We start from the raw sequence: 27,125 nt of genomic DNA, 5'->3' as shown, positions 1-27,125 counted from the left end.
CTGCAGAGGACGAGTCCCCGAGCTGAAGGCGGAGGCACTGCGCCCGGGATTAGGTGAGGTGGGCGGACTTGCTCGCAGCACCGCGGCTGCCTCCGGAACCGGGGCTGGGGGGGGCGAGAGCCACCGACGGCTGGGATGCGCGCCCGAGGAAGCCGACGAGAGCGCCACCCTCCATCCCCTTCTTAGAGCTTTCTGGACCCTGCATTTCGCCACTCTGGGTGATACATCCATCCCGGAAATTAACGACTCGCGCTTCGTTAAGAGCAGCTGAAAACCGCCCTTTCGAGAGGACACGTCCACGAGGCTCCCGTCCGCGAGGCTCCCGCCCCGCTCGAGCTGAACGCGTTCCCGCTCTGCCCACACCGCCCGCGCAGGGCGCTCTCACCCGCCCCTCGACACAGTGCCCCCGCGCCTCACAGCAGCCTGAGGACTGTCCAGCTGGCCCCAACCCCAATTGGCCACGGGCGCGGGGAGTCTGTCCCCGGAGAAAACTCCTGAACCGGATTTGGGGCCTGCCACTCGAATAGCCCTAGAAAACGTCTCCTCTCTAGACCACTAGCTAGCGCCACCATTGCAGAGTGACTGCGCGGGGGTGAGGGGGAGAGGAAACGCCCCGGGCACTTTTCTCAAACTGCACAGCCACCGCGAGAGGGCGGGGCGCCTGCGACGGGGAAGAGGGCCCGCAGGCCGGGGTCGGCGCGAACCCAAGGATGGGGCAGTAAGAAGGTGGTTACTGCTAGTTAAAAGTCAGGGGGGCAGATCGTCCCGGCTCCACTTGTGCGCCTCGGGCCGCCACGCCAGGAGTGTGGCCTGGCTGCACCCGCCCCAGGACGAGCGTCGCGGCTGAGACCCCAGGCTTCATTCCCGGCCCCGGGAGGTAGGGCCCACCCTGCAGGGAGGAGAACCGGGGCATCCGATCCCTACGCCTCGAAAGCGTGACCGCCAAGGGGTAGCGCTCAAGCGCCTCCCGGCCGCATCCCCCGGACAGAATGACATTAAAGACCCGCCGAAGAATAACTAGATGGGGGCAGATAGATGGACGACTGGGTTCGAGTGCTGGATGTTGCAAACCGATCGGGAAACAGGTATAAGATTCCACTGCGCTGTGCTTCCTGCTAGTGGCCGAGCGCGACTTGAGTAGTTACGAGACAGGAACTGAGAAGTCTCCTTTCGGCAAGAAGATAAAATGAATCTTCCGGATATCTAAAAAAGGGCCATGCTCCAGGTGAGGCTCGAACTCACAACCTCGGCATTGCTCTGCATGTACTGCTGTATAAGTACCGCGCGCTAACCGATTGCGCCACTGGAGCTCCGCTTAGCCGCCCTCGCGATAGCTCTATCAGGGTTCACTCGACCGGGTGCGGGCTTCCGCGGAGCATGCGCGTCTGCCACTCGCGGCTCCCAGCTCGGACCCGGTCCTTTGCAACTTCCGGCTGGGCACACAAATGCTGCCTGGCTACTCCGAGGCCAGCAAGCTGGGAAATCCTACGAGTGTCCCCTCGGGGCTGGAGGGCGGGTTAACATGGCCGAACTGGGGCCTTGCAAAGGGCGCAGGCCGCGTCCCGGGCAGCGCCGTGGGAGAGGCAGCCTGGTCCCTGCTGCCACAAGCCAATACCGCGTTCTCGGCGGGGCTTCACCTCCTAGGAGAGAGCTGCGAGGGGCAGGACCCAGCACTGGGGGCCGGCAGGCAGGCCTCGCGGCTGTGATGACGCGAGACGAGGGGCGGGGCCGGGACGCGGGGCCTGGGCTCGGAGACTCAAGATATCCCGCGGCAACCGCTCGCTGCCCGGCGACCCTAGCCGAGAAGTGAGCTGGAAGGCGCGTACGACTTCCCGCGGGGTGCGGGCGGCCAGGTGGCATGCCGGAGCCCGGAAATCTTTGGACAATTGTGTCCGAGTTGCTCGAGGGCGGCCTCTGCCGGCGGCGCGCGCGCGCGGGCCGGAAGGTTGGGCTGCTGGGGGCGGCGACAGACCTTCCAGACCTGGGGCCTTGCCGCACCCGCCAGGAGTTCTAGGCTCCTCCTGCAACCCTAGCGAGGGCTTGGGCACTCCGGGCAGAAGGCTTGTCCGCCGAAGAGGAGTCGCGCCACTTGCAATCCGAGGACACGAAGATCACCCTTGATCTTGGAGAGGTTTCAGCATCTCCCTCAACCCTACGTGTTTTATTGAGCCACAGAATGTTAATTTTGTTCTCCTAACTTTAAAACCAACTTTTAAAATTATTTGAAACCTGGAGCTCTAATTTAAATATCCAAAGATCCATTAAAAAAAAAAAGAAAAGAAAGTTTAAACACTGTACCCAGGTGTGAATATGACTATTCTGGGCCATACTTTTTGTCCTTCCTTCATTTTAAACAATAATGTTTCAGCCAGGCACGATGTCCCCTCCCTCCCCCGACTGTAATCCCTATTATTGGGAGGCTGAAACAGGAGGATCGCAAATTTCTGGTCAGCCTCTGCAATTTAGCGACTCTCTTAGAAAATACATATATATTAATATATATATATATATATATATATATTTTTTTTTAACTCTGGGCATGTAATTCAGTGGCAAAGCGCACCTGCATTCAATCCCCAATACCAAAAAAAAAAAAAAAAAAAAAAAAAAGATGGGGAGAGAGGGAAAGGGAAAGAGAACTTCTTTTAAAAGTATACTTTACAAATGCGATGGCATAAAGATTAATCCTGAAAGGACAGTGACCACAACACTCGGAGTGACCAAGAGATCTTTATTGCAACAGTGCAAAAGAGGAGAAAAGAGAGAGAAAAAAAGAGGCGCGGAGAGCAGAGAGAGAGAAGAGGAGAGGAGTGAGAGGGAGAGTGAAAGCAAGAGAAGACAGAAAGAGCAAGAGAGAGGGGAATGGCAGGAGGAAGATTTTTATAGCCCAAATCTAATGGGGTCTCTGGGTCTGCAAACTGCCTTGTTGGAGTACAGTGACTGGATCATACAGTAGTGTCATCCTCTGCCTTCAGGCAGATGGGGCAGGGGCTAGATGTGGGTTTTGGTTGCACTAGACAGGTGGGGGTCGAGTGTTCAGCCTTGAGTGGGGTTGACTGTTGAGACTTGATGCAAACAGGTGATAAAGGACAGACAGAGGGGGGTTTGAGTGCATGGGTTATCCTGCAGCTATTCAGCCTGCCCTGCAGACAACTTAGTTCAGCCTGTCCTGCACCTAACAAACCCAGGCTGGATTTATATTATTTTATTCACATATGTTCATTATTTCTAATCATTTTCAAAAACTAAAATTTGAGCATTTTTGTTGCCCGTAGGCACTCTGCACACTACCTAACTGATAACTCCGCTGGGAATCTGCATCCTCCTGGGGGTATAGTAGCAGCACCTCCACAATCTGCCCACTGCCCCCTCTGTTTATTCCTTCAGGCTTGACCCACTCATCTTGTTTGTGCCCGGATATTGGTCACCTTTTTGGTGACCTCTGCCCTCCCAGAAAAGCAAACAACAGGATGATCTTGGCACTTGGTGAAAATAACCAGCATGCAAAAGCCATAGGAGCAGAATTGAGGTCATGGGTATAGTGACCTTGATGGTGACTTGTCCACAATAACAGGATATTTTAGGGTGAAAATAGCAGGCAGTAGTTTGATACTAGAGTACAGAAGGTCTTGAAATTCAAGCAGAAGAGATAACAAGTGGTCAGGTTGACAAGGAGGCAGCAATAGATTATGTGTAGAGCAGGGGTCTTCTGAATCTTCGTAGAAAGCTCAGAGCCATGTGCAGACTGGATTATTCACCTAGAGAAAGGAGCCTTGTCCCTGGTGAGGGAGCCTACACCTGTAATCCCAGCGGTTTGGGAGGCTAAAACAAGAAGGATCGAGAGTTCAAAGCCAGCCTCAGCAACAGTGAGGCTTAGCAACTCAGTGAGACCCTAAGAAGAAAGAAGCCTTGTGAGCTGGGCATGGTGATGGCACACAGCTGTAATCCCAATGACTGAGGCTAAAACTGGAGGATTGCAAGTTCAAGGCCAGCCTCTGCAATTTAGCTAGGCCCTAAGCAACTCAGCAAGACCCTATTTCTAAGTAAAATACAAAATAGGGCAGGGGATGTGGCTCAGTAGTCAAGTTCCCCTGAATTCAATCCCTGGTACTCCCCCAAAAAGAGCAGCTCAGAAAGGGAGTGGCTGATACCCTGCAAGGCACCAGACAGGTGGTGGGCTGCAGAGTTGTTTACAGCATGCCAGGGTTAGGGCTCCTTTGAGAATGTGTGGACAAATCCAGGGTAAATCAAGGGCAGCTGAGAGTGATCCCTTGAAATAAATTCCTCCCCACAAAGTTGGAACAGGCTGAAAAGGCAAATACATGACTTGCTACAGGGTAGGGATAATTTCCAACCCCCCCTAAATTGAAAGGGGTTAATTTTCCTGGTAAACAAGAAAATAAGGTGTGGGCTCATTCTCTGCATCTTCTGAAATCCCAATAGCATTTGCAGAATCTGTCCTTCCTCCTTTCTGAGTCTCTGAGGCAGAGCCCACCTGGTAAACCAAGAGCAGCAGAGTTGGCCACTGGCAATCCAGTTCCCTCTCTTCTGCTCCACCTTTCATGGATCCAATCCTTTACTAGTTTAGAAGATAGTGATGGATCCTGACTGTGTGCGATGGGAAGTCAGCACCTCATAAAAGGAACTTAAATAGCTTAGCGCCAAGGAAATTGAGGGTTCTAAGGAAGGAACCTAGAAAGGGTAATGTTGGAAAAGGGACAGAGTCTGAGACAAAAGGAGAAGCCTCTTGAGACCTCCAAATCACTTTCCTGCACCCAGACTGCCTCTGAAGAGCAATGAGCTAGGAGTCTTAGTTGTGATCTTCTTTGGTCATAAGAGATCTTAAATAATTCTCATTCCCTCTGGGACTCATTTCCTCATCTCTAAATTGAGGAATATATAAGGAAAGCCTGACTTGTTTCAAGGTTGACAATGTGCGATATGAAAACATTTTGCCACTTTTTCCACAAAAAGAAAGTTAAGAGGTCTCTTGGCCTTTCTGTTTGATTTATGTTTCAGGGGTAATTTGTGTTAACTGATAGTCAGATAGATCAGCAAACAATATATAAGAACTTTGTAGAAGGATTCTTTTAAAAAGAGGCAAAAATCAACTTCAGAAATAAAACACTTTAAGATTTGTCAAGAGGCCAGACCCACCTGAGCTAAGGCTCCGCCTCTTGTCCTTCATGTTAGGATGGCTCCAAAGTAGGCTGGAATTAAGCTTATTTAAAGTTGTGTTCAAAAGATAGATTTTTGTTGTTGTTGTTGTAAAGATTACTTGATCTCAAACAGGGGATTTAATACAAAACTTAAGTATACGCTTGAGTAAATTGTAAAAGGTATTTAGGTTTATAAAAGTGTTTTAAAAGAAAGTAAAACTTGTAAAGAATTTCATATGTAACTGAGTTGATAAGTATATGGGTCTTTGTAGAGGCCTAAATGGATATCATAAATAAATGGAAGAACCTAGACTAAATAAGTCCATTTTGACTGGAAAACTCTTTTTACCATGTAACTCTTACCATCACCATTAAATTATTTTAATCATTTAATAAATTGTGTAAGATACATATTAAAGGAGTGTTTTTTTAATACAATCAAACTTAGTTTAGATCCATGTGTAATTTTAAAACAGTAATGCCTATAGAATAAAAAGACTAGTATCAACACTTTCCCATTTACCAAGTAATGCAAAATGTTTAATTTAATTATGTAAGAAGAAGGCATGTTTGTTAACAAAAAAACTTTTAAAATACTTGTCATATTTGGTATTGGAACAAATGTACTATATATTAAAATGTATGAAACTTAATGACTCATTATAACATCAGAAATAGACAAAAACTGCTTTCCTAAGTGAGTGTCTGAAATTTATGCCTTTTGCACTTTAAAAAAAAGTGGTATATTTTTATTACTTTCATGTTTTCATGTCTACATGATGAAACAGAAGGATTGCTATATGCAGGTACCATTCTGCAAGTAACAAGGAGAATCTGCCCTTCCTCCCTTTCTGATCTTTCTTCTTATTAATGGAAGACCAAACTGGATATCATTGTATTTTTTCTTTAAGGCTCTAATTTCTGATATGCAAGAGATATCCTGATAAGGCATATAAACAGTCTGATTAGTGGAATCAAATTTGTGGATCTAATGAATGAAAATCATCTTGATTCAAATTTACAGAATATTTTATGGTCATCATTGGCTTTATTTCAGTAAATATATTTTTTAAAATTTGTTTTAGTCATGACTACAAAAACATTGCTTTAGAGAAGTTGAAACCCACATGAGGAACCACCTGGGCAGTTGCCACATGGGCAGACATCTGGCGTTTAGGGAGTTCTGTGTGTACTGATCAACATGCATCCAGAGGCTCCCAAAGTGATTGATTCAATTTTAAGTGTTGCGGGGAGTCTTAATAATTATTTTTTGTTGTTGTTGTTTGATGGTGCTGGGGATTGAACCCAGGGCTTTTTGCATGCAAAGCATATATCCCCAGCCCAATTAGTTTAAATTACTTTTCTAAATAGAAATCTAAAAGATGCCACTGCCATCTTTCATGGGGTGGACCCTCTTGAATGCTCTTCAGAACCCCTGCACTTGGCCATGCCTGAAGTCTTCCTGTCCAGATAGTCCTTGAGTCTCATGAGCACTGTGTGGGGAAATCACCCTTTATTTATTTATAGGAGGAGACAGATGAGTGGGTTCCAAGGCCCAAGTTCTCCAAAGTTCAAGCAGAGTACATAGAGTGTAGCACGGTGGTAAATTGAGGAAGCTCAGATCCCTTCACTCTGGATCCAAACCAAAAGGAAGAAAGGGTGAGAGCAGATCAGATGGGGAAAAATTTAGAAGATTTGTAACATACAGTGTTGACGAGAGTGTGGGGAAATGGAGACTCTTTAGTTTGGTTTGGTTTTTAAGACAGTTTAGCAGAATCTATCAAAGTTTGAAATGCACATATCCTTTGATCCAGCAGATTCCATAGGATTCTCCTTCATAGAAACATCCACACTTGTGAACAAATATTTCTCTAATCTAAGATGCCCTGCATTGTAAAATATACCATTATTGTATGTATCATTAAGGGAGGAAATGCTACCATTTTAACTAACACAGTACTTTCGTGTCCCATAGAATTTTTATTTTTATACTTATAAAAATAGCTCTTTTAGATAGATGGACTCAGATGTACATTTTTTATCATATATTACTATTGTGGGCTACTGCTTTCTGCTGAGCTTTTCAGTCTCTTGGTTTCTCCCACTTACAACCCAGCAAACACTTCCAAGAGGAAAGTGACTCAGGGTACCAAGCTCACCACAAGGACCTTCTTTTCTCCTTGGAATCCCAGTCCCTTAACTCCTGGATGAGCTTGGAAACTCACTATTGACTCTAAACATTTTTGGGGTTTTGTTGTTGTTGTTTGTTTGGGGACAGGTCGTGGGGGCCCCGGCGGGGGGGGCGGGTTCTGTTGTCATTATTAGTAGTTACAGATTTTCTAACTACTTTCAGTGGAAGGATTTGATAAAAGCTGCTACATCCATAGCTAGTGTAATCACGTTACCTCCTCCAAAAGGGGACATTGCTGAGAATGAAAAGGGGCACTATTAATAATATTTGACCAACAAGTATGAATTGTGACTGTCCCACACAATCTGGAGCATATGGTCACCCTCCCATAGCTCCCTTTTGCAGTACTATAAATACATAAGACAGGATTTGGGAAAATTCCCTTTTAAATGTTTTAAATTATGAGAACACAGATGGAAGAGGACTCAATCAACTTAGTGCTTCTTTGCTCCAAATGCGCCCTTCTTTCACATGCTCTGTCATCCTGTAACTGGGCCCTAAAATCAAAGGTCCTCTGGCAGCTGTGCCATCATTAGGCTTTGCCAGTAAAAGTGCCAGAGGTACACTGAAGGGGCTTCTCTTCCTGGGTCCAGTACTTTTCTTCTGGCTCTTAAGCACAGCTGCCTGTGGGCGGCTTCCCAGAACCCAGCAGACAGTTTCCTGCTTGCCAGCCCTGCCTACAGCGCCTCAGCCAACTTCTCTGCCACCCACTGAGCCACTGCCACACCCTCACCCCAGAATTCTGGCTCTCAGCCTAGGTGGGGAGCGGTGGGAAGTGTCAGCCCTAGAGCTAGTGGCTGCTCCTTTATCTGTTATTCCTGGGACTTTTTTTTTTTTTTTTTTTGCTTCTGTTTGTTGGGGTTTGGGTTTGGGTATTGAACCCAAGGGCACTCTACCACTGACCCTTTTTCTTTTCTTTTCTTCTCTTTTTCTTTTCTTTTTTTTTTCTTTCTTTTTCTTTTTTTTTTTTTTTTTTAACTTTGAGATGGTCTGACCAAATTGCCCAGGCTGGCTTCAATTTGCCATCCTCCTGCCTTCAGTCTCCCAAGTCCCTGAAATTACAGGTGTGCTTCACCATACTCAGTTCTAATCCTATATTCTTAACCCCCATTCTTAACAAGTTATTAATCTTTACATTAGATTTTCCCTATTCACATAACTGGCCCAGTGTCCTCTCTCAGGATTGGATCCTGGCTGATATAACATGCACAAACTCTTTTCACTTGTCATTCGAGAACAAAATACTTCAAAGAATATGGAGAACATAGGAGTGGGGGGGGGGGATACCAAAAAAAACACAAAAAAACACTTGTACTGTGCTTCTCATGTGTCAGGGACATCTCCAGGAGCTTTACACCTTATTAAATCATTTAATCTACACGAAAGCCCTCACCGCAACCACTGTGAAGTAAGCAGCATGGTCAGTCCTTTCACAGATGAGGAAATTGAGGCGTAGCGACATCATATGATCTATAAGAGTACACTGTAAAGCTGTGTGATTGAGGAGTCCTGCCTTACCACTACACAGAACAGACTGATCATTTTGCCACCTGAGGAGACCCTGGAATACCTTAGGGGTTACCTTCAAGAGACACTAGCCAGGGCTCAGAGAAGCCCTTTGGGATGGTGGCCAAAAGGTCCTACCTTGAAATATAGGAAAGGCCAGCTAGAGATGAAGACAGGAGAGATGAAGACTAGGGCCTAGGCATACTGGGGCTTCCCAGTGACTAGATTCTCTAATGTGAGGAGTCCTAACAATAACAAAAACAAAACAAAAAACTACCAACAATCTAATTTTTTTTTAAAGATAGAAAGAGAGAGAATTTTTTAATATTTATTTTTTAGTTTTCGGTGGACACAACATCTTTATTTTATTTTATGTGGTGCTGAGGATCGAACCCAGTGCCCCGCGCATGCCAGGCGAGCGCGCTACCGCTTGAGCCACATCCCCAGCCCCAACAAAACAATTTTTTAAATGAGCAAAGGATTTGAATAGTTGAGTGCAGCAAGCCCACACCTGTAATCCCAGCAGTTTGGGAGGGTGAGACAGGAGGATTCCAAGTTTGAGTTCAACCTGTGCAACTTCGTGGGACCCTGTCTCAAAATAAAATAAAAGGGCTGGGCCTGGGGCTCAGTGGTAGAGTGGGATCCTCCTGCCTAACAATGTTTGGACCTAAACCTAATGGGCCAGATACAGAAGGCAGATCTTAGCGTCTATATCATTGATAATCATGGGGACTTCCCTTTGGAAGGAGGAGGAAAGAGTCTTAACAGAAGCAGCCATAGAACTCAGTCACACTCAGAATGATCTCTTGATCAAAATTTGGAGGTTAGTAGGACAGACCAATTTGTGGGGCCAAAGAAAGACAAGCAACTGCACTAAAAACTTATGTTCATGACTCTTCAGCCAACAACTGGTTGGATGAGCTCCATTATTTTCTATTGGACATTTGTAGCCTAGTTTTAAAAATTCTTTCATATTCTGAATATCAACCCCTTATCACATATATAATTTGCAAATATTTTCTTCTATTTTTGAATTACCTTTACCCTCTTGTGGAGAGTTCTGGTATCTCTACATCCTAGTCAACACTCAGTGCCATTTTTTTTTTCTTCTTTTTAAGCCATTCTATGGGTATGTAATAGTATCTCATTGTCAACTAATGATGTTGAGCATTTTATGATGAGCTTATTTGTCATTTGCATAGTTTTATGAAATAGTTGTTTGCCGCAGCCCGGCCGGCTGGGCAAAATAACCGGGGGGTGACGAATTACTTGTGTACATTGATACAGCAGGAGTGGAAGCCGTTTATTGTAGGACAGGAGTGGTATTTATACATTTCACACAGCTTATCTAATTATCATAAACTAGATACAGCAGTCAACCAATAAGAAATCTCCACACTTAATGGCTGGCTGGTGTTACTTCACAAACCACTCCCTCTGGCATTTTGCCAGGCGCCATCCAGACTTGTTTACAGACTCTAAAATTAACCACTCCCTCTGGCAAAATGCCAGGTGTCATCCAGACTTGTTTATGGACCTTAACAGTTGTTTACTTAGAGTTTGTTTGGGGTTTGGTTTGTTTCTGGCTTTTGAGCTTTGGTCTTTTTTATTAAGTTGCAGAAGTGATAGAATGTAAGTAATGATTTTCTGTTTTCTTATTTGTAGGTAACAGATATGAATTTCTCCATAACACTTGGGCTACAAAAAAATGTGCCCCTGGATCACTTCCTGGACTGGTAAGAACCAGCACATGTCCACTCTCACCCACTCCCATTTCCAGACTCACAATACTCACAATGTGGATCCGTGCCAGGAAGAATGAGGGAAAGGCCACAGGACACTGGGGAGGGCAGTGGCTAACACAGACAAATTTGTAGCAGTCAATAACCTCTGGCAAAGAGAGGAAGAGGACCAACCAGATGTAGAATGTGTCCATGGGAGGAAAGAGGGAGGGACAGCCCCTTGACCCTGGAGCAAGAAAATAATGGAAATGTAGCAGATACAGAAACTAAGCTGAAGCTCAGGGCAGAGCTGACCTGTGAATGTCTCCCAAAGGGACTTCTGCCTGTGAAGCAAGAGGGAGATGTAAACCTGCTGTTCTATTTGCAAAGAGTCTTTAAGAGCTAACACTGACCTATCTCAAGAAGGGCCTCTTCTTGGCTGTCCTGCCCTGCCCTGCCCAGCAGGGTCTTATCTGGGTAGCAGGCTGCACCCCCAGCCAGCAGCCAACTTTGATCACACTAATGAGGCAGTGTTTTGGAGGGCCAGGCAGTTTTATTATCTGATGCCTCCACCTTAGAACCTGACCTTCTCTGGACCACAAATTCCAGTCATGAGCAAATCTTTTTATGGAGCCAGCAGAGATGACAGACAGGAAGAAAATGGGGAAGGACCACGCCCCCCTTCTTCCACCTTTATATTCATATTCTCTCTCTCTCTCTCTCTCTCTCTCTCTCTCTCTCTCTCTCTCTCTCGGCTTGCGGTTTTGTTGTTGTTTTATATTTTTTCTACTTTTGTTGTGCAGTGCTGGGGGTTGAACCCAGGGTCTTGCACAAGCTAAGCAACACTCCGCCACTGAGCTATATCCCCAGCCCTTTTAATTTTATTTTGAGACAGGCCTTGAATTTGTGCTCCTCCTGCCCCAGTCTCCTGAGTAGCTGCATCCCTTTCTCCCCTCCTTTGGGCAGAGCCTAACATAGAGGCAACTGGTAAAGCACAGTGTGCAGATTCCCATTTCCAGACTCACAATACAGAACGTAGCAAGTGAGCTTAGAGCTGAAAAAACAGTAACTGGCCCAAGGGCTTAACATACACAACACAGTGACCCCGCAGGCAAACAGGAACCTTCCTGGGATACACCACCCATCCTCCACTCACCCAGAAATGAGAGCAGTATCTTAAAAGCCAATGGGCCAAATGGCCAAGCATTCATCACGTGGACTTTTCTATTGATATTTCCTTTGCTGATCTGGCACAAACTTAGTATCTAAGAATTGCTGCATATTCTGCATAATAGTTGGTTAAGAGTTTTCTAATTCAATTTTTTTTTTATTGTTTGTTTCTGTTGTTTTTGGTGATACTGGGGATTGAGCCCAGGGGCATTCTATCACTAAGTTATATCCTCAGCCCTTTTTAAATTTTATTTTGAGACAGGGTCTCACTAGGTTGCTGAAGTTGGTCTCCAACTTACAATCTGCCTGTCTCAACCTCCTGAGTAGTTGGGATTTCAGGCGTGTGCCACCATGCCCCTCTCTAATTTGATTTTAACTATACGCCACTTTGACACACTAACTTTAGACCCTCAACACCACAATATTCACCAAAGTCAAGCAATGGAAAAAACACACGTCCAGTTGGGTACAGATTCATCTACATCCTGGTGCCTCTATTTACCAGCCATGTAACCTTGGGGGCACTAGTTAATATTCTGAACTACAGTTTCAGTTCATGGGGGTTGAATGTGGAAGCCAGAGAGGATGTTATCGCTGTTGTACTGGTGAACCCTCGGACTTCACATCACACACTGATCCCAGGCAAAATTGTTCCTCTGTGGTTCCTTGAAGAGAGGGCTATCTGAGGACTGTAGGGTGAGCAGCAGGTCCAAATATCAACAGTTTCCATGGCGTTCTGAGAAGTGAGTATGGAATTGAGAGTGTGAGATCCTGGGGTCTAAAAGACAGTCAACAGCAAATGCTGCCAGGATGTGGGGCTATCAGAAGCCTCTCATGGCTGGAAGGAATAGAAAATGGTGCCACTACTTTGGGAAGCAGATTGGCAATTTTGGGTTTTCTTGGTTTTGGTACTAGGGATTGAACTCAGAGGCACTCAACCACTGAGCCACATCCCCAGTCCTATTATGTATTTTATTTAGAGGCAGGGTCTCTCTGGGTTGCTTAGCACCTCGCCGTTGCTGAGATTGGTTTTGAACCCACAGTCCTCCTGTCTCAGCCTCTTAAGCCGCTGGAATTACAGGCATGCACCACTACGTCTGGCTCAGACTGGCAGTTTTTCAAAATATTGAATATTAAACCCAATAAATGAAATATGGAAATATGAACTAAGTAAATACATAAATATACAAGAATACAAAAAGAGGGAATTTCACTGGACCTAGAACTACAAGGAACAGAACCCGCAAGGGATGCCGAAAAGGATGCACGATTAGATTGAAAAAAAGATTGCGGATTGGGATGCACAGGTGAGCCAAGAACAGGGTCCTTCCAAGGGCAGTAGGAGCAGCCAAAGGGTGCTTCCTACCCATTGGGTGTGTGGAGATGTAGGAGGGATCCAGGGGTGACTGCTAGGGAAATTACTTGGAGCGCTGACGCAGCAGCAGGCAGTACATGGTCCCCCACAGACACCCCATCATGACCCTGAGCAAGAGTGATGGGGTGGATACTGCCACATTGATGTTCATAGCAGCACAATTCACAATAGCTAGACTGTGGAACCAACCCAGATGCCCTTCAATAGATGAATGGATAAAAAAATGTGGCATTTATACACCATGGAGTATTACGCAGCACTAAAAAATGACAAAATCATGGAATTTGCAGGGAAATGGATGGCACTAGAGCAGATTATGCTTAATGAAGCTAGCCAATCCCTAAAAAACAAATACCAAATGTCTTCTTTGATATAATGAGAGCAACTAAGAACAGAGCAGGGAGGAAGAGCAGGAAGAAAAGATTAACATTAAACAGAGACATGAGGTGGGAGAGAAAGGGAGAGAAAAGGGGAATTGCATGGAAATGGAGGGAGACCCTCATTGCTATACAAAATTACATATAAGAGGTTGTGAGGGAAATGGGAAAATAAACAAGGAGAGGCATGAATTACAGTAGATGGGGTAGAGAGAGAAGATGGGAGGGGTGGGGAGGGGGGATAGTAGAGGATAGGAAAGGTAGCAGAATACAACAGTTACTAATAGGGCATTATGTAAAATTGTGGATGTGTAACCCATGTGATTCTGCAATCTGTATTTGGGGTAAAAATGGGAGTTCATAACCCACTTGAATCTAATGTATGAAATATGATATGTCAAGAGCTTTGTAATGTTTTGAACAACCAATAATAAAAAAGGGTGATGGGGTTGTCAGTTCTCGTAGCAAAGAATGTGGGAGACACGGGGCAGTACCTGAGGTGACTGAGACCACCCAGGAGAAACTAGAGAACCTAAGCCCAAAAGCCCAACTGCTAAGATGCCTACCTGGTAGCAGGTCTTGCCTATCCCCCATTCCCTCTGAAAATAGCAGGGAACGTATTCTTTCCTCTTCCCTCAAGCATGCTCTGCAAACAAGGAAGGTCAACCATAAAGATGACTTTGCACAAGGATCACTAAACCATGGGAAAAAACCGAGCCCATCATCAGGCTGGGGTTGTGGCTCAGTGGTGCTCACCTAGCATTCCTGAGGCACTGGGTTCGATCCTCAGCACCACATAAATATAAAATAAAGATATTGTGCCCACCTAAAACTAAAAAATAAATATTTTTTTTAAAAGGCCATCAAAAAGAACCAGAGATGGAAGATTATACTTGGGAAAAATCACAGACTTTATGACAAAAGCTAGCAAGCTGTTTAGGAAGCCTGCTTTGCTTTCTCCTCAGAAACAGCCAGCCAGGGCTTTCCCCGTAGGCTCTTGAGTTAGGTAAGACCACCTAAGGGTTCTAGCAAGTAGAATGTACAAAACATGGTACATACCCCTCCAGCCAGGTAGGTCTGTAAAGGGCCTCCACCCTCACCCCCCACTCCCGCTTCCATCTGCTGGATGCCAATATCCAGGCAATACTAGAAGTGACATGGTTAAAGAGATAGGATCACCTGTCACTTTCTGTCAATCAGGTCCCTACATGGCCGTGCAGAGCACGCTGCCTTTCCATTGGTCTTTTCAGGAATGAGAAGCCTTTTTATCATGTTGGTCCACTGCCTTTGGAGCAGTTTGTTGTTTTTTAGTAGCTAATGTTAACTTCATGAATATAAAGTTCACATCTTTAAATAAATCATTTCCTTAGAGATATAGGGAATATATCACATCCATGAAATATAAAGTTAGTATGGAACGGAACCAACTATAAGAACCTATAGAAATTCAAAACTCAGTAGATGAGATGAATAGGAGAATACATCAAGTAAATGAAAAACAGTAAACCAGGAGATTAGGCTGAAGGATATTCCCAGAATGTAGGACAAGGGAAAGGGGAGGAAAGAAGAGTGAATTCACAACTTTCATTAAAAGAATCTCAGAAGTTGCTACTAGAAATGATGTTTCTTTGAAAAATAGTAAAGAATTTCTCAGCTCCAAAGATACACACACACACACACACACACACACACACACACACACACACTGAATCCAGGAAAAGATAATGGGATATGAGAAGTGATAGTAAGTTAGCAGTGAGAAGCGACAGTAAAACATAATAAACATCTAATTATTGCTCATTACATTAAGCAATAACGTTAAGGGCTGGGGATATAGCTCAGTTGGTAGAGTGCTGGCCTAGCATGCACAAAGCCCTGGGTTCAATCCCCAGCATCACACACTCAAAAAATTGTCAGCATTAGCAGGGCATGGAGACACATGCCTGTAATCCAAGCGCCTTGGGAAGCTGAGACAGGAGGATTGAGAGTTCAAAGCCAGCCTCAACAAAAGTAAGGCACTACACAACTCAGTGAGACCCTCTAAATAAAATACAAAAGAAGGCTGGGGATGTGGCTCAGTGGCCAAGTACCCTTGAGTTCAATCCCTGATACAACACCCCCATTCCCACCCCCAAAAAGTCAACATTAATCCAAATAGTATGGCATAGAAGTTGCCAGTAGGAAATTCTAGATGGAAGTTAAAGCTGTCTCAGACTCCTTGGTTCTTGCCTTGTTCAGATAGATTCTGATTAACAACATATATTATTAGAAATTCACAAACTTAAATACATGCATTTATTTAAAGAATAACTAATAGACACATAAGATAGAATATGGAGTTAAAAGGGGAAAAAAGCCAGGTATGGTGGACCTGTAGCTGACCCCCAAGCCCAGTCACAGTCAGGGATTTTGAGGGAGGCTGATTCCACCTTCAGCTTCAAGTCTACATCCAAATTTGATTAAGCCAAGCAGTATCTCATTCCCTTTCCCCCAAAATTATTTCAAGAATGGGCTTTGAGCCTATTAAGGCCAGTAAACATGCCTGATTTTCATCTGGTGGCAGTTTTGACCCCCAGGGACATTTGGCAAAGCTTGGAGGCATTTTGGGTTGGCTCAACCCTAAGGGAGCTGCTGGCATCTAGTAGGAGGAGGTCAGAGAGGCTGCTAAACACTGGACAATGCACAATTCAACCCCCACAACAAAGAATTACCCAGCCCAAAATGTGGATAAGCTGTGGATAACCGACTTGCTCTCCTGCAGAGGGTGTGAATAGGAAGTTTCCAACTTGGATGGCCATCACTGGCGGTATCCACCTTGGGATGAAGCTGATACTGCAGAGAGGAGCTGGCAGGGTTGGAAAGTACCAGGGTGTGTGATGACGCTGCTAAGCCACAGTCTGTTCTTCCTCTGGGTGCCCAGGGATGTGAGACTTCCAGTGCACTGTCAGTTAAGCCGCTGTTTTACTGGTGTCTCTGCTACTTACAGCTATGAGCATCTTGATAGATTAAGAAAGAGAGAAAAGAAGAAGAAACAAGAAGGGGTGGGTGGAAAACCACCCAAAACTCCATCTCCTAATCTCTAGAATCCGTGAATAGGTCCCCTCATGTGTCAAAGAGGAATTTTTCAAATGTGATTAAAATAAGGAGCTGGAAAAATTGTCCTGAGTTATCCGGGTGGGTTCAGTGAAACCTCAGGATTCTATGAGGAAAAGAGGGAGGCAGAAGGGCAGGCAAGCAGAGGAAGGGCCCAAGCCAAGGAATGCAGGTGACTTCCAGAAGGTGGAAAAGACAAGGGAACAGATTTTTTTTTCCCCCAGAGTCTCCAGAAATAATGCAGCTCTGACATACCTAAATTTTAGCCTGCAAGACCCACTCAGACTACTGATTTCCGGAGCAGTAAGACAATAAGTTGGTGTTATTTTAAACCATTAAGTTTATGATAATTTACTATAGTAATGATCCAAAATGAACACAGCATGGTAACTAGAAAATACAAGATATCAGAATGAACACCATTAACTAAAATTTGTGGGAGGCTGTGGATTTGGGCTGGTTACCTGCACTGGGCCCAACAGACCAAGTCAATGTGGAGTTTAATGGTGGAACCTGAGCTTTGGTTGATTAAATGCTAACCAGTTGACTTACTGATTGAGTAAGCTATAGCCAACTGTTTTCTATGCACCGCTTCCATTGTTCTGTAATGACCCTCAGATGCCATTGTTGGACTTCTGAGAATCCACTCTGGTTCTTGGAGCTGTTTAATTCATGAGTCATTTAATTTTGTTTTTACTTTTGTTTTTGCTCAGATAAACTCTATTTGACATAAATGGCCTAAGGAATCGTCCCACCCACTTTATGGGGGATTGAACCCAGGGGCACTTTATCACTGAGCTACATCCCCAGCCATTTTTAATTTATTTTGATACAGGGTCTTGCTAAATTGCACAGGCTAGCAACAAACTTCAAATCCTCCTGTCTTAACCTCCCAAGCAGCTGGAATTATAGGTGTGCACCACTCTTACTAGTTCAGGAATTTTTCTCTTTTAATGGTACAAGCATTTTGATAATTAAATATGAAAAGATTGAATCCAGCTCCTAAATAACACATCCTACCAGACTGGATTTTTTAAACACTCCAGCAACGTGCCATTCATGAGAAGTATACCTAAAAACAAAAAGGTTACAGGGAAACAGATACCTGTTGTTTCAGTTAACTATTACAGTGCCAAACCACCAGCCCCCAATTTAAAGACTTAGAATAACAACGATTTCATCTGCTCATGATCCACAGGTCAGTAATTTACCTGCATTCCGCTGGGCAGGCCCGCCAGGTTCCGCTGAGTTCGCTCATGGCTGCAGTCGTCTAAGATGGCCTTCTACAGCTGGCACTTGCTCTCAGCCGCCTTCTTTGCAAGTCCTCCCAGAGGCTAGCCCTGGCTTCTGCACATGGGGGCAGCAGCACACCAGGTGATGAGCTCTGAGTTGTAAGACCTCTGAGGACCAGCCTCAGCTGTGACACAGTATCAGCTCTACCGCATGTCACCAAGGCAGCCACGATTCAGCAGAAGGGGAAATGGAAACTACTAACACAGAAAACAGGCGTAGCAATATAAATATCTTCCAAAGTTGAGGTCAAGGTGAAAAGAAACTAAGAGGAAATATTTCTTGGTAATAAAAGAAACATTACAAAGCTGGGGTTGTGGTGCACATCTGTAATCCCAGCTACTTTGGAGGCTAGAGACTGAAAGTGCTAGGCCTAAGCAACTTAGTGAAACTGTGTTCAAAATAAAATAAAAAGGGCTGGGGATGTGGCTCAGTCCTTGCCTAACATGTGAAGCCCTACAATCCCCAGTGTTATGGTGCCTGGAGTAGAGATGGTGCTTGCACGGTTCAGAGATTTGCAGGCAGAGAGCAATTAGCAGTAAAATATTTTATTCACTCTCCAAGAGAGGAGAGAGGCCAGACTCCAAGAGACGTGTGAGTCCTGAGTTCTCAGGGGAAAGGGTTTTTATGGGTTTATAAGGATCGGGAGGGGTCAGTGGGTGCTGTGAGGAGCAGGATGTTCTGCAGACTCTAGGGATGCTTTCGGCAGAATGCTTGCCACAGCTCAGCCAGGATGTGGTTTTTGAGCTCTCTACTTTCTGGGGTCTTGGTGTCCTACTTTCATTTTTGCAGGTGCTGCTTTATCTTGCTGTAATTTTCTATTGACCTAGGACTCAAAAGACAAGGCTGTCACAGAAAGAGAATTTAATTTCCTAGCGCCCAGTTCTACAAAGGAAGGAAGGAAGGAAAAAAGGAAGGCAGGCTATAACCGGAAGATAAACTAGTCATGAGCCCTTTTTCATCTAACAACATAGATTCAAAACATATCAAGCAAAGCCCGTTAATGTGTAAGGAGAAATTGACTAGGGATGATAGTGGGGCACTTTAACACAACATTCAGAAATAAAAATATTAAGCAGTTACTCAAATAGTCTTGATGCTTGTTTTTTTGTTTTTTTTAACACAGTAGCTTTATCTAATGGAAATATTTAGTATTATATTCTAAGCAGAGAATGTCTTCACAATGATAGCCAAACCAAAAAAAAAAAAAAAAAATTATGTCTAGAAGTTTTCAGACAGACTTGTTACTAACTCAAGGTAAAGAGACAGCAAAACCAGAACCTAGATTTTCAAATAACCAGTTCTGATATGACATGATATTGTATGTGTGTGTGTGTGTGTGTGTATACATATATACACATATATCACTTCTGAATATATAAAATATCCAGAAGGATTCCTGCTCCAGATACCAGGAAGGGATGCTGCACAGAAAGGCCAAGAAGAATCTGAACAAACAGACTTTCTGGCGTTCCTTGTTCTTTCTAAGACATTAGATCAAACTGGTTTTGTCTGATATTATTTTTATATGGCTTTGCATGCTTCAATTATGCCTATGCCTTGAGCTCTCCACAAAACCCAAAGGACAGGGTTCAGAGAACTTCTGAAAAGCAGAACACTTGGGAACCTTCAGGAAGATGAGCAAGAACTCACTGAAGAGGCAGGAGAGTGGTACACTCCACTCCATGGAGACAGAAGCCTCTGCACTCAGGACCCTTCCAGACCTTGCCCTGTGTATCTCTTCATCTGACTGCTTATTGTATCCTTTAAATTAGCCTTTATGGCCAGGCCCAGTGGTGCATGGCTGTAATCCCAGCTACATGGGTGGCTTAGGCAGAAGGATCACAAGTTCAAGGCCAGCCTCAGCAACTTAACAATACCCTGTCTCAAAATAAAAAATTAAAAAGGGATGGAGATGCAGCTCAGTGGAAAAGCACCCTGGATTGGGTTCAATCCCCAGTAGCAAATTCATTAATTAATCAATTAAAATTAAAAAATAAAGAGGGTAGGGGGTGTTGTTGAGTGCAAACCACTTACATAACATGTGTGAGGCCCTGGGTTCAGTCCCCAGTATCACAAAAGAGACAGACTTGTGTCTGAAGTGGGGATAGTCTTGTGGTTCTGAACCCTCATCCTGTGAAATCAGACATCATCTCCCAGTAGATGGGATCAGACTGAATCAGGTGTCCACTGCACAACAGATTGCTTACATGCTGGTGGGAAAAAATCCCTACAGATTTTGGGATCACAAGTAGAGTAGAAGAAACTGAGTTTGGTTTGTTCACACATGTGGTTCATGATCTTGTCCTTTTATTCATATAAAGTTGTTTGTCCTTTAACATTGCTGACTCATATGAAAGGGAGGGAAAGTGGAGACAGAGACCCACCAAGGTAGTCTGGGAAATGGATCAGCTGGAGCAAGTAGTTCAGCCTATGAAAGGATTGAAGGACCAGACAGTTATCACCAGCCATGTTCAGTAAAGCCTAGAAACATCTTTGCTGAACATGGTCTTAGCCACCTTTCAGGCACTCCATCGAGGGGACACAGAGCAAGAGCTCAGTAAGCAGGATAGCTCTGATGACCTCTAGAGTAGATGCTCTTTGTTTCTGATCTCAGATGCAAGTGAGCTTCTTTATGCAGAGGAGAAAGCTGGCTCCTGGGAGCAGGTAAGGTCCACAAGAGTAGATATCCAGAAAAACTCCAAACTGAACAATGCTAGAACATCTAGACTAAAGAAGAGCTGTCCATTTTCTGACATTGAAGTCAAAAGGAGACCAACACCCAAGCCCAGAGGTTTGCCAATTCAGTACACTAAACATGGTGTTTATCTATACACCACAAACCAGAGGGCACAACTGGCAGTGATTATGCAGCAGAAGGTTAGCCTGTGTATAAGATTTATATAGCTAATTCACATCCTAAAAATTCTACTTAGGGCCTCAATTATTCACATTATTTGACGACATCAACTAAAATACAGGGTAACTATCATTCTTTTTTCTTTCCTTTGTACTATGTAACAGTACATCATTGGACTGAAAGCAGGTTTTTTTTTCTCCTAATGTAAATTCATTCAGGCCTTCATCTACCCACCCACTCATCCTTCCATTTAACAAACACACACCCAGAGCAAACCCAACACAGCATAGATCCTTGGCGTTTCTTTTGTCATTGTTTGCATTGTCTCTGATTACCTGTAGATGAGAAAAATAAAGAAGGTGGTTTGAGTTATTTGAGTACCACACTATAGTCTAGAAAAAATGCTCAGCTAAAATGTGCTAAATAAATAAAAAGGAGAAGGAAGGGAAAAGGAGGAGAGGGAGTGGAGAGGGGATTGGAGAGTCACAGCCAGGTGAGTGGGAATCCTGCTTCACAACGATCTGGGATTTGACTTTACGTCTGAAATGCTGAGAAAAACTGGCCACGCCAGGCACCTGGGGAAGGCGGAGGGAGTGGCCAAGGTGGGTGTGAGAGCTGGAGCTGGAGGAGTTAAAATTACTTCAACTCTGCAATCTGCATTCTTAGTGTCAGAGGCCTGAGCCATTTTCCTGTCCCCCACCTATCACTTCCCCCTCTCCACCCTCCTCCGATTTTCCAGAGCATTTTGAGTCCTGAAAACAGAGGAAGGCAGGTAATAGCATTTGCCTTCCCCCTCCTCCGTACCCCCTCGCCACCGACCTCTACTTCATACCCCCACACCCAGGCCTAGGTCTCCCGTCCCAGGACCACCGTGACAGAGGCTCTGGCAGGCGCTGTCATCGTTAGCACAGCCTTGGCTGCCCACCTGGAGACATCGAAAGGCTAGGACACCCAGGACCCCTGCTCATCTGCACAATTCCTCATGTAACTGAGTGTCTTAAGATATGCAAAGAGCTCAAAACGATGGAGGGCACCTGGCCCGTGCCCACTACGATGCTGGCGCTGAGGGCAGTGTCCCCCCTCGGGTCTGCCCGCAATGCAGGGAGAGGACCACGGCCTCGCGGCGCTTGCTCTCCGCCCGGGCTCCTGAAGCTTTGCGTCTGCCCCCGTTTGCCTCGCAGAGCCTAGGGCACAGCCAGCCTTTTACTATGTAATAGAACATCTGGGGACCGCGGCCAAGTTCTGTCCTCGTGAGGACACAGGGTACTGGCGTTAATCGGGACATCTTTTCGTTCTATGCGCACCTCAGCTCCAGTGGCTGTGCAGTCATTGCCATTTTCCAGATAAGAAAACTGAGTCTTAAATCCAGTATCAACACCACGTGCTGACTCTCGGATTTTCGAACTCTCCCCCTACAGTATCTTTGGAGCCTTCCTAGGAACCAGACGGAAATCTAGGGACAAATGCCAGGAAGAGTCTGGATCCTGTGTCTTAGGCGAGCAGCAGGCTCCCATTTCTGGCGCGGGTGTGCCAGGCGCCCCCAGGACGCTGGGTTGGTCCGGGACTGATCCCTGTTCTGCCTAGAAGCAGGGTCGCCCTCTTTCTTCCCCCATCCCGGTGCACCGAGACCTAAGGGCAAGCGCACGGGGCTGTGCGCAGGGCAGGCGGGCTCACACCCAAGTCCGCCCGCCACAGCGGGGGGGGGGGGCGGGGGGGGGGTTGTAAGGGGTTGCTCCGCCCTTTGACCTCGGGGATGTTGACTAACTAGGCGGCCAACCCACCAGCCCGGGAGAGCTGCGTCCCTCCGACGGCCCCACTGGCCAGAGGACACTCGGGGAGGAGGCGATCAGACCCGGTGGCCATGGAGCGCCGCGTAAAAGTGAAGACTTGGGTGGAGGACAACAGGGCCTCCTTCCAACCCCCAGTCTGCAACAAGCTCATGTGAGTCTGAGCTCCTGTGTCCGCCCCCTCTGTCCTCCATCTCCTCCATCTAACCAGCCCACCCCCGATCCGCACCGCCTTCCAGGTCCAGTTCCTTGACCCAGAAGCCTGCAGAAGGAGGCTGTCATTTTCTTGGCTCCTTCTGGGAGGGTGAGGACCTGCTGTTCCGGGTTCCACCAACTCTGTCTGTTCCTCTTTCTGGTGACTGCTTAGTGAGGACTGTGACTTTGACTTCTGCCAATGGCCAGGGTCTTCTGAGGCAGTAGGGGATGAGATGACAAGGTGCTCCTCCTTCCAGGACTGGCAAAGAGCTCTCCAGCCCTCAGGGATTCTGTCAAGTTCCCCAAGGACTCCGGTGGACTTTGGGAAACTTTAAAATTTGGGGAGAATGGTTTTCAGTGCCCCAGAATGAGAATAGAACCTAGGTCTAAGGACGCGTGACTCACACAGGCTAACCTACAGGCAAAGGGGAAGGTCAGAGGATCAGCCCCTTTGGAGAGATCTTGATTTATTGTTCTTTTCAGAGCCCCTCTTTGCAGGTACACACACACACACACACACACACACACACACACACAGGGCCTCCCAAGGCCACCTCTGCCTGCAGCACCCAACAAGGCTGAACTGGTCACTGCCATCTTTCTCTCACAGATCTCTCAGGCCTTCCCTGTGATCACCTCCCTCCCCTTCCTTCAGTTCCATTGCTGGGCCTCCTGGGACCCCCAGACCAGGCTCACATTCCCCATATTTGCTGTTCCTGCAAGACAACTCCTCTGGCATGGTACTTCAACCCACAGGGCAACAGTCACTGATGTTGTGACAGGCCAGAGACCATGCCAAGCATTCTGGCATCATCTCATTTAGTTCTCACAGTCCATGAGGTGGGATTTAACCCAATGTCATAGAGCTAGTGCTGGACAGAGTCCAGACTCAAGCCCAGACTCCAAAGTGCACATATTTTTTGGTCAGTGTGCAATACCACCATGGCTAGCAGTCATCATTTCCCCAGAGACTCTTTTTTTCTGCCACTAATGTCCTCTCAACCCACATTTTTATCGTCTCTGTCCCTTTCCTCCACTTCTCCCTATTCACAGTCTCTCATTCTCAGTCCCCCGGTTTTTCTCCCTCAAAGCATCTCACACCCATCTGCTCCACTACAGCCCAGACATTGCTCTGTTTTCTCCCTGGCCACCTCCAGGCTGTGCAGTACTGGCTGCCCTGCCTCCAAGACCTCCCCCAAATCCTCCAGCGCTGCCCTCATGTTAACCATCATCACAAACACATTCCCTCTCTTTATTCACTCAGCAGATGTTCACTGAACACCTACTTTTTTTTTTTTTTTTTGACATTTATTTTTTAGGTGTAGATGGACACAACACAATGTCTTTATTTTTATGTGGTGCTGAGGATCGAACCCTGGTCCCACCCGTGCTAGGCGAGCGCTCTACTGCTAAGCCACAATCCCAGCCCCACTGAGCACCTACTACCTGCCAGATTGGCCTGGACTCTGGGGATACAGCAGGAAACACATTAACAAAAGTGCCTTCCTTACAGAGCTGACATTCTGATGGCAGTAGGGGAGGCAAAGGCACGCAGACCTGCAGCGAAGGGTCAGAGTGAGGACTGTGCCTTCCCCCTGTTTTAGCTTGCTAGGGCTGGCATTGAGTCTATGCCACGCCTCCCCACTAGCTTCTGCGGCTTTCCTGGCACTGCTGGTCTTCCTTGGCTCGTGCTGCATCACCCCAATCTCTGCCTTCATCTTCACAGGCACTCTCCCCATGTGTCCACGTCCATATTTCCTGTTTGCAAAACAACTCTAATCCACCCTACTCCAGTATAACCTCATCTTAACTTATAACGTCTGCCATGCCCTTATTTCCAAATAGGTCATATTCTTAGGTCCTGGGGGGGTTAGGACTTCAACATATGAATTTAGGGGGGACAAGTTCAACCTATAACACCCTCAGCAAGGCAAGAAGCTACTGGAGGGATGTAATCTGCATTCTGATCAATGGGTTGAAACAGTTCCGGAATGGATTTGTTCAAGAACTTTCAGTGTGTACCTAAATTATATCTCAATAAAGTTGATCTTAAAAAAATACTTTCTGAGACTCCCTGGCATCCTCAAGCCAACACCAAACGCCTTAACTAGATCCCCTCCTGATCCAGCCTTCTCAAATCACTCCCCAAGACCACCTACACCCCCAAGACCCTCAGCGCTTCCTTTCTTGGGCCTCTGTACTCAGCTGACTTCTCCCTTCTCTAGGCACCTCAGAGCTTCTCTTTTCTCCTCCAAGAAGCTTTAAGTTCTTTAAGCTCAGAACTACCCCATGCCAGCCTCCTTCTGCCCAGTAACCTCATCCATCTTTTCATTTGGGGCATGATGGATATATGTTCTTGGTTATTGATACCTGCCTCCCATAAAGGAGCCCCCCCCCCCCCGGTGGACTGGAAAACAATCGGCAGAAGAAGACACTAGTCAAGGACACTAGTCTAGGATTGGGGGTTCACCTGCCCCCAACCCCTCCACTGCCACCAAACCTCATCGTGGCTACAGTCAGCCTCTACTGCAGAGATCTGAAGTAGCAAAAATGGTTCCTGCACCTGGATTCCGCACCTCCTCATTCCCAAGGAAAGCCCTTGCCCCTGCCCTCTGTCGCTTGGCTACTTAAGACCCCTGGCCCCTGCCCATGCACAGACCACTGCTTATTTTAATCTCTGCAGAGTAGACCCTAGAATGGAAGATGGGTGTGTTACTGTCAGGAGGTACAGAAGTCCCATAAAAGGTGACACCATACCAATAGTAGACAGGCTGAGGAGCGTGGGCATCCTTTCAAGTTTCAAACCGCTGACAGTGTACACCAGGGTCAGGGCACCAGCCTGGGAGTCAGGGAGCCCAGGTCTGAGCTCAGGTTCTGTCATTCTCTGGCTGCATGACCCTCTCTGAGCTTTAGCAAGTTTGAACAGTCAGCTATCAAATGAGATGGTCACATAAGCTTATTTTATCAAACACTTAAATAGTGCTTATTATATGGCAGGCACTGTGTCCTGAGAGCTTCTAAAGATGAATTTGTGTAATCCATTGAAACTTGATGCAAGAGCTCTCCATTTTACAGATGACAAATCTGAGGCCCAAGGGTGCATGTAGAGCCATTGGATGCCCAGAGGCTGGCTCCAGCTCCTGTTTTTAAACGCATGTCACTCTGACTCAGTGCTGTCTGAGCTCCTAGATGTCGCAGTCTCCTGAGTCAGGCCTCTAGCCATTGGGAAACGGAGGGTCCCACAGTCAGACATGGGGCTCTAGTGTGCTCTCTTGTGATTGGAGATCCTGAGCTCTGCCCCGGGAGGCTAGGTGATGAAGAGACAGAGCCACTGCTATGCTGCCCCTCTGTGTTTGTCACAGAGGGACACACTCAATCACAGACACACAGGCACTTAGATGCACATGGACACAGGCTGAGGATGAGAGTGGGAACAAGGATCTGTTCCTTTTCCTAAGTGTTCCAGGCCCCCTTCCCCCTACCACAGCCCCCTCCCTCCCAGGACCTGGTCCACGACCTCCCCCTACCTCTCCTTTGCAGGCACCAGGAGCAGCTCAAAATCATGTTCGTCGGGGGCCCCAACATCAGGAAGGACTATCACATCGAGGAGGGCGAGGAGGTAGGTTATGACTGCCCCTTCCCGGTCCAGGCAAGGAACATCAGCCCCTGGGGGAGCAGGTACTTCCTGATCAGGGCCAGAGCTGTGGACTGAGGAGGGGAGGCATGACTGTTAAGGGACACTCTGAAATCACAGGGGAAACCTACCACCTCAAAGTTGCCACCTTGGGCAGCCCCCTCCTTGAGGTGGAGCCAGGGGGGACTCAGCAGGAAGAGCCCTAGGAAATAGCCCAGCCCTGTGGGTAAGATGAGCTCTCACTGTGGGGCATCCAGTCCCTGACACACTAGCTGTCCTTGCTCCAGGTGGGATGCCTGGTCCCCTGCCCCAAACCTGAATCTATACAGTTGGCCTCTAAAATGAGACCCAAGCACAGGAGGGAACCTAGTTCTCCCTTTCTATCCCTGGAGCCAGGTTCTCCCTCTCCTAGAGAGGTGGCAAGATCCAGCTATACGAAGTGGGAGTGGGCTGGGGGTGGGGGGTGGGTGGTGGTGGGGAGATGGGGAGGGGACTGAAGGAAGAAGGGCAAGGCTGGGGAGCTGGAGCTGAGGAATGGGTGGGACTGGGTGGCCCCTCCTTACTTAGAAAGTGCAAGACACATCAGTGGTTAGGAGCTATGTGACCGGGGCAGGGGTTGCACTAAATACCCTTTGTACCTTGATTTTTGAACTGTTTCTCTGCTGCCTATCCCAAAGTACATAAACAAAAGTAAAATTAACAGAGGGGAAAAGCCCTCATAAGGAGAGAGAGACACGGACAGGATCCTAACCACCAGAGACTCCAGT

The 27,125-nt window shown here is 46.5% G+C and overlaps 1 protein-coding gene and 1 non-coding gene across 2 annotated transcripts in view; one reads left to right on the top strand and one right to left on the bottom strand.

Annotated features, from left to right (window-relative positions):
- Window positions 1–283: 283 nt before the first annotated feature.
- Window positions 284–27,125, top strand: part of Haao (3-hydroxyanthranilate 3,4-dioxygenase) — a 36,880-nt gene continuing 10,038 nt past the window's right edge. Inside the window, exons 1-5 of the mRNA XM_076833349.2 lie at window positions 284–1,225; window positions 10,522–10,592; window positions 17,791–17,966; window positions 22,511–22,683; window positions 26,265–26,343. Coding sequence (XP_076689464.1) covers window positions 17,946–17,966; window positions 22,511–22,683; window positions 26,265–26,343 — 273 coding nt within the window. The 5' untranslated portion in view covers window positions 284–1,225; window positions 10,522–10,592; window positions 17,791–17,945. The remainder of the gene's footprint in view (window positions 1,226–10,521; window positions 10,593–17,790; window positions 17,967–22,510; window positions 22,684–26,264; window positions 26,344–27,125) is intronic.
- Window positions 1,218–1,310, bottom strand: Trnai-uau (transfer RNA isoleucine (anticodon UAU)). The gene is given in 2 exon segments: window positions 1,218–1,253; window positions 1,273–1,310. It is a non-coding gene; the product is annotated as a tRNA-Ile (tRNA).

The sequence above is a fragment of the Callospermophilus lateralis genome, chromosome 14 (assembly GCF_048772815.1).
Source record: "Callospermophilus lateralis isolate mCalLat2 chromosome 14, mCalLat2.hap1, whole genome shotgun sequence".
Classification (NCBI taxonomy): domain Eukaryota; kingdom Metazoa; phylum Chordata; class Mammalia; order Rodentia; family Sciuridae; genus Callospermophilus; species Callospermophilus lateralis.
This window is presented reverse-complemented; position numbering and strand designations above follow the sequence as displayed.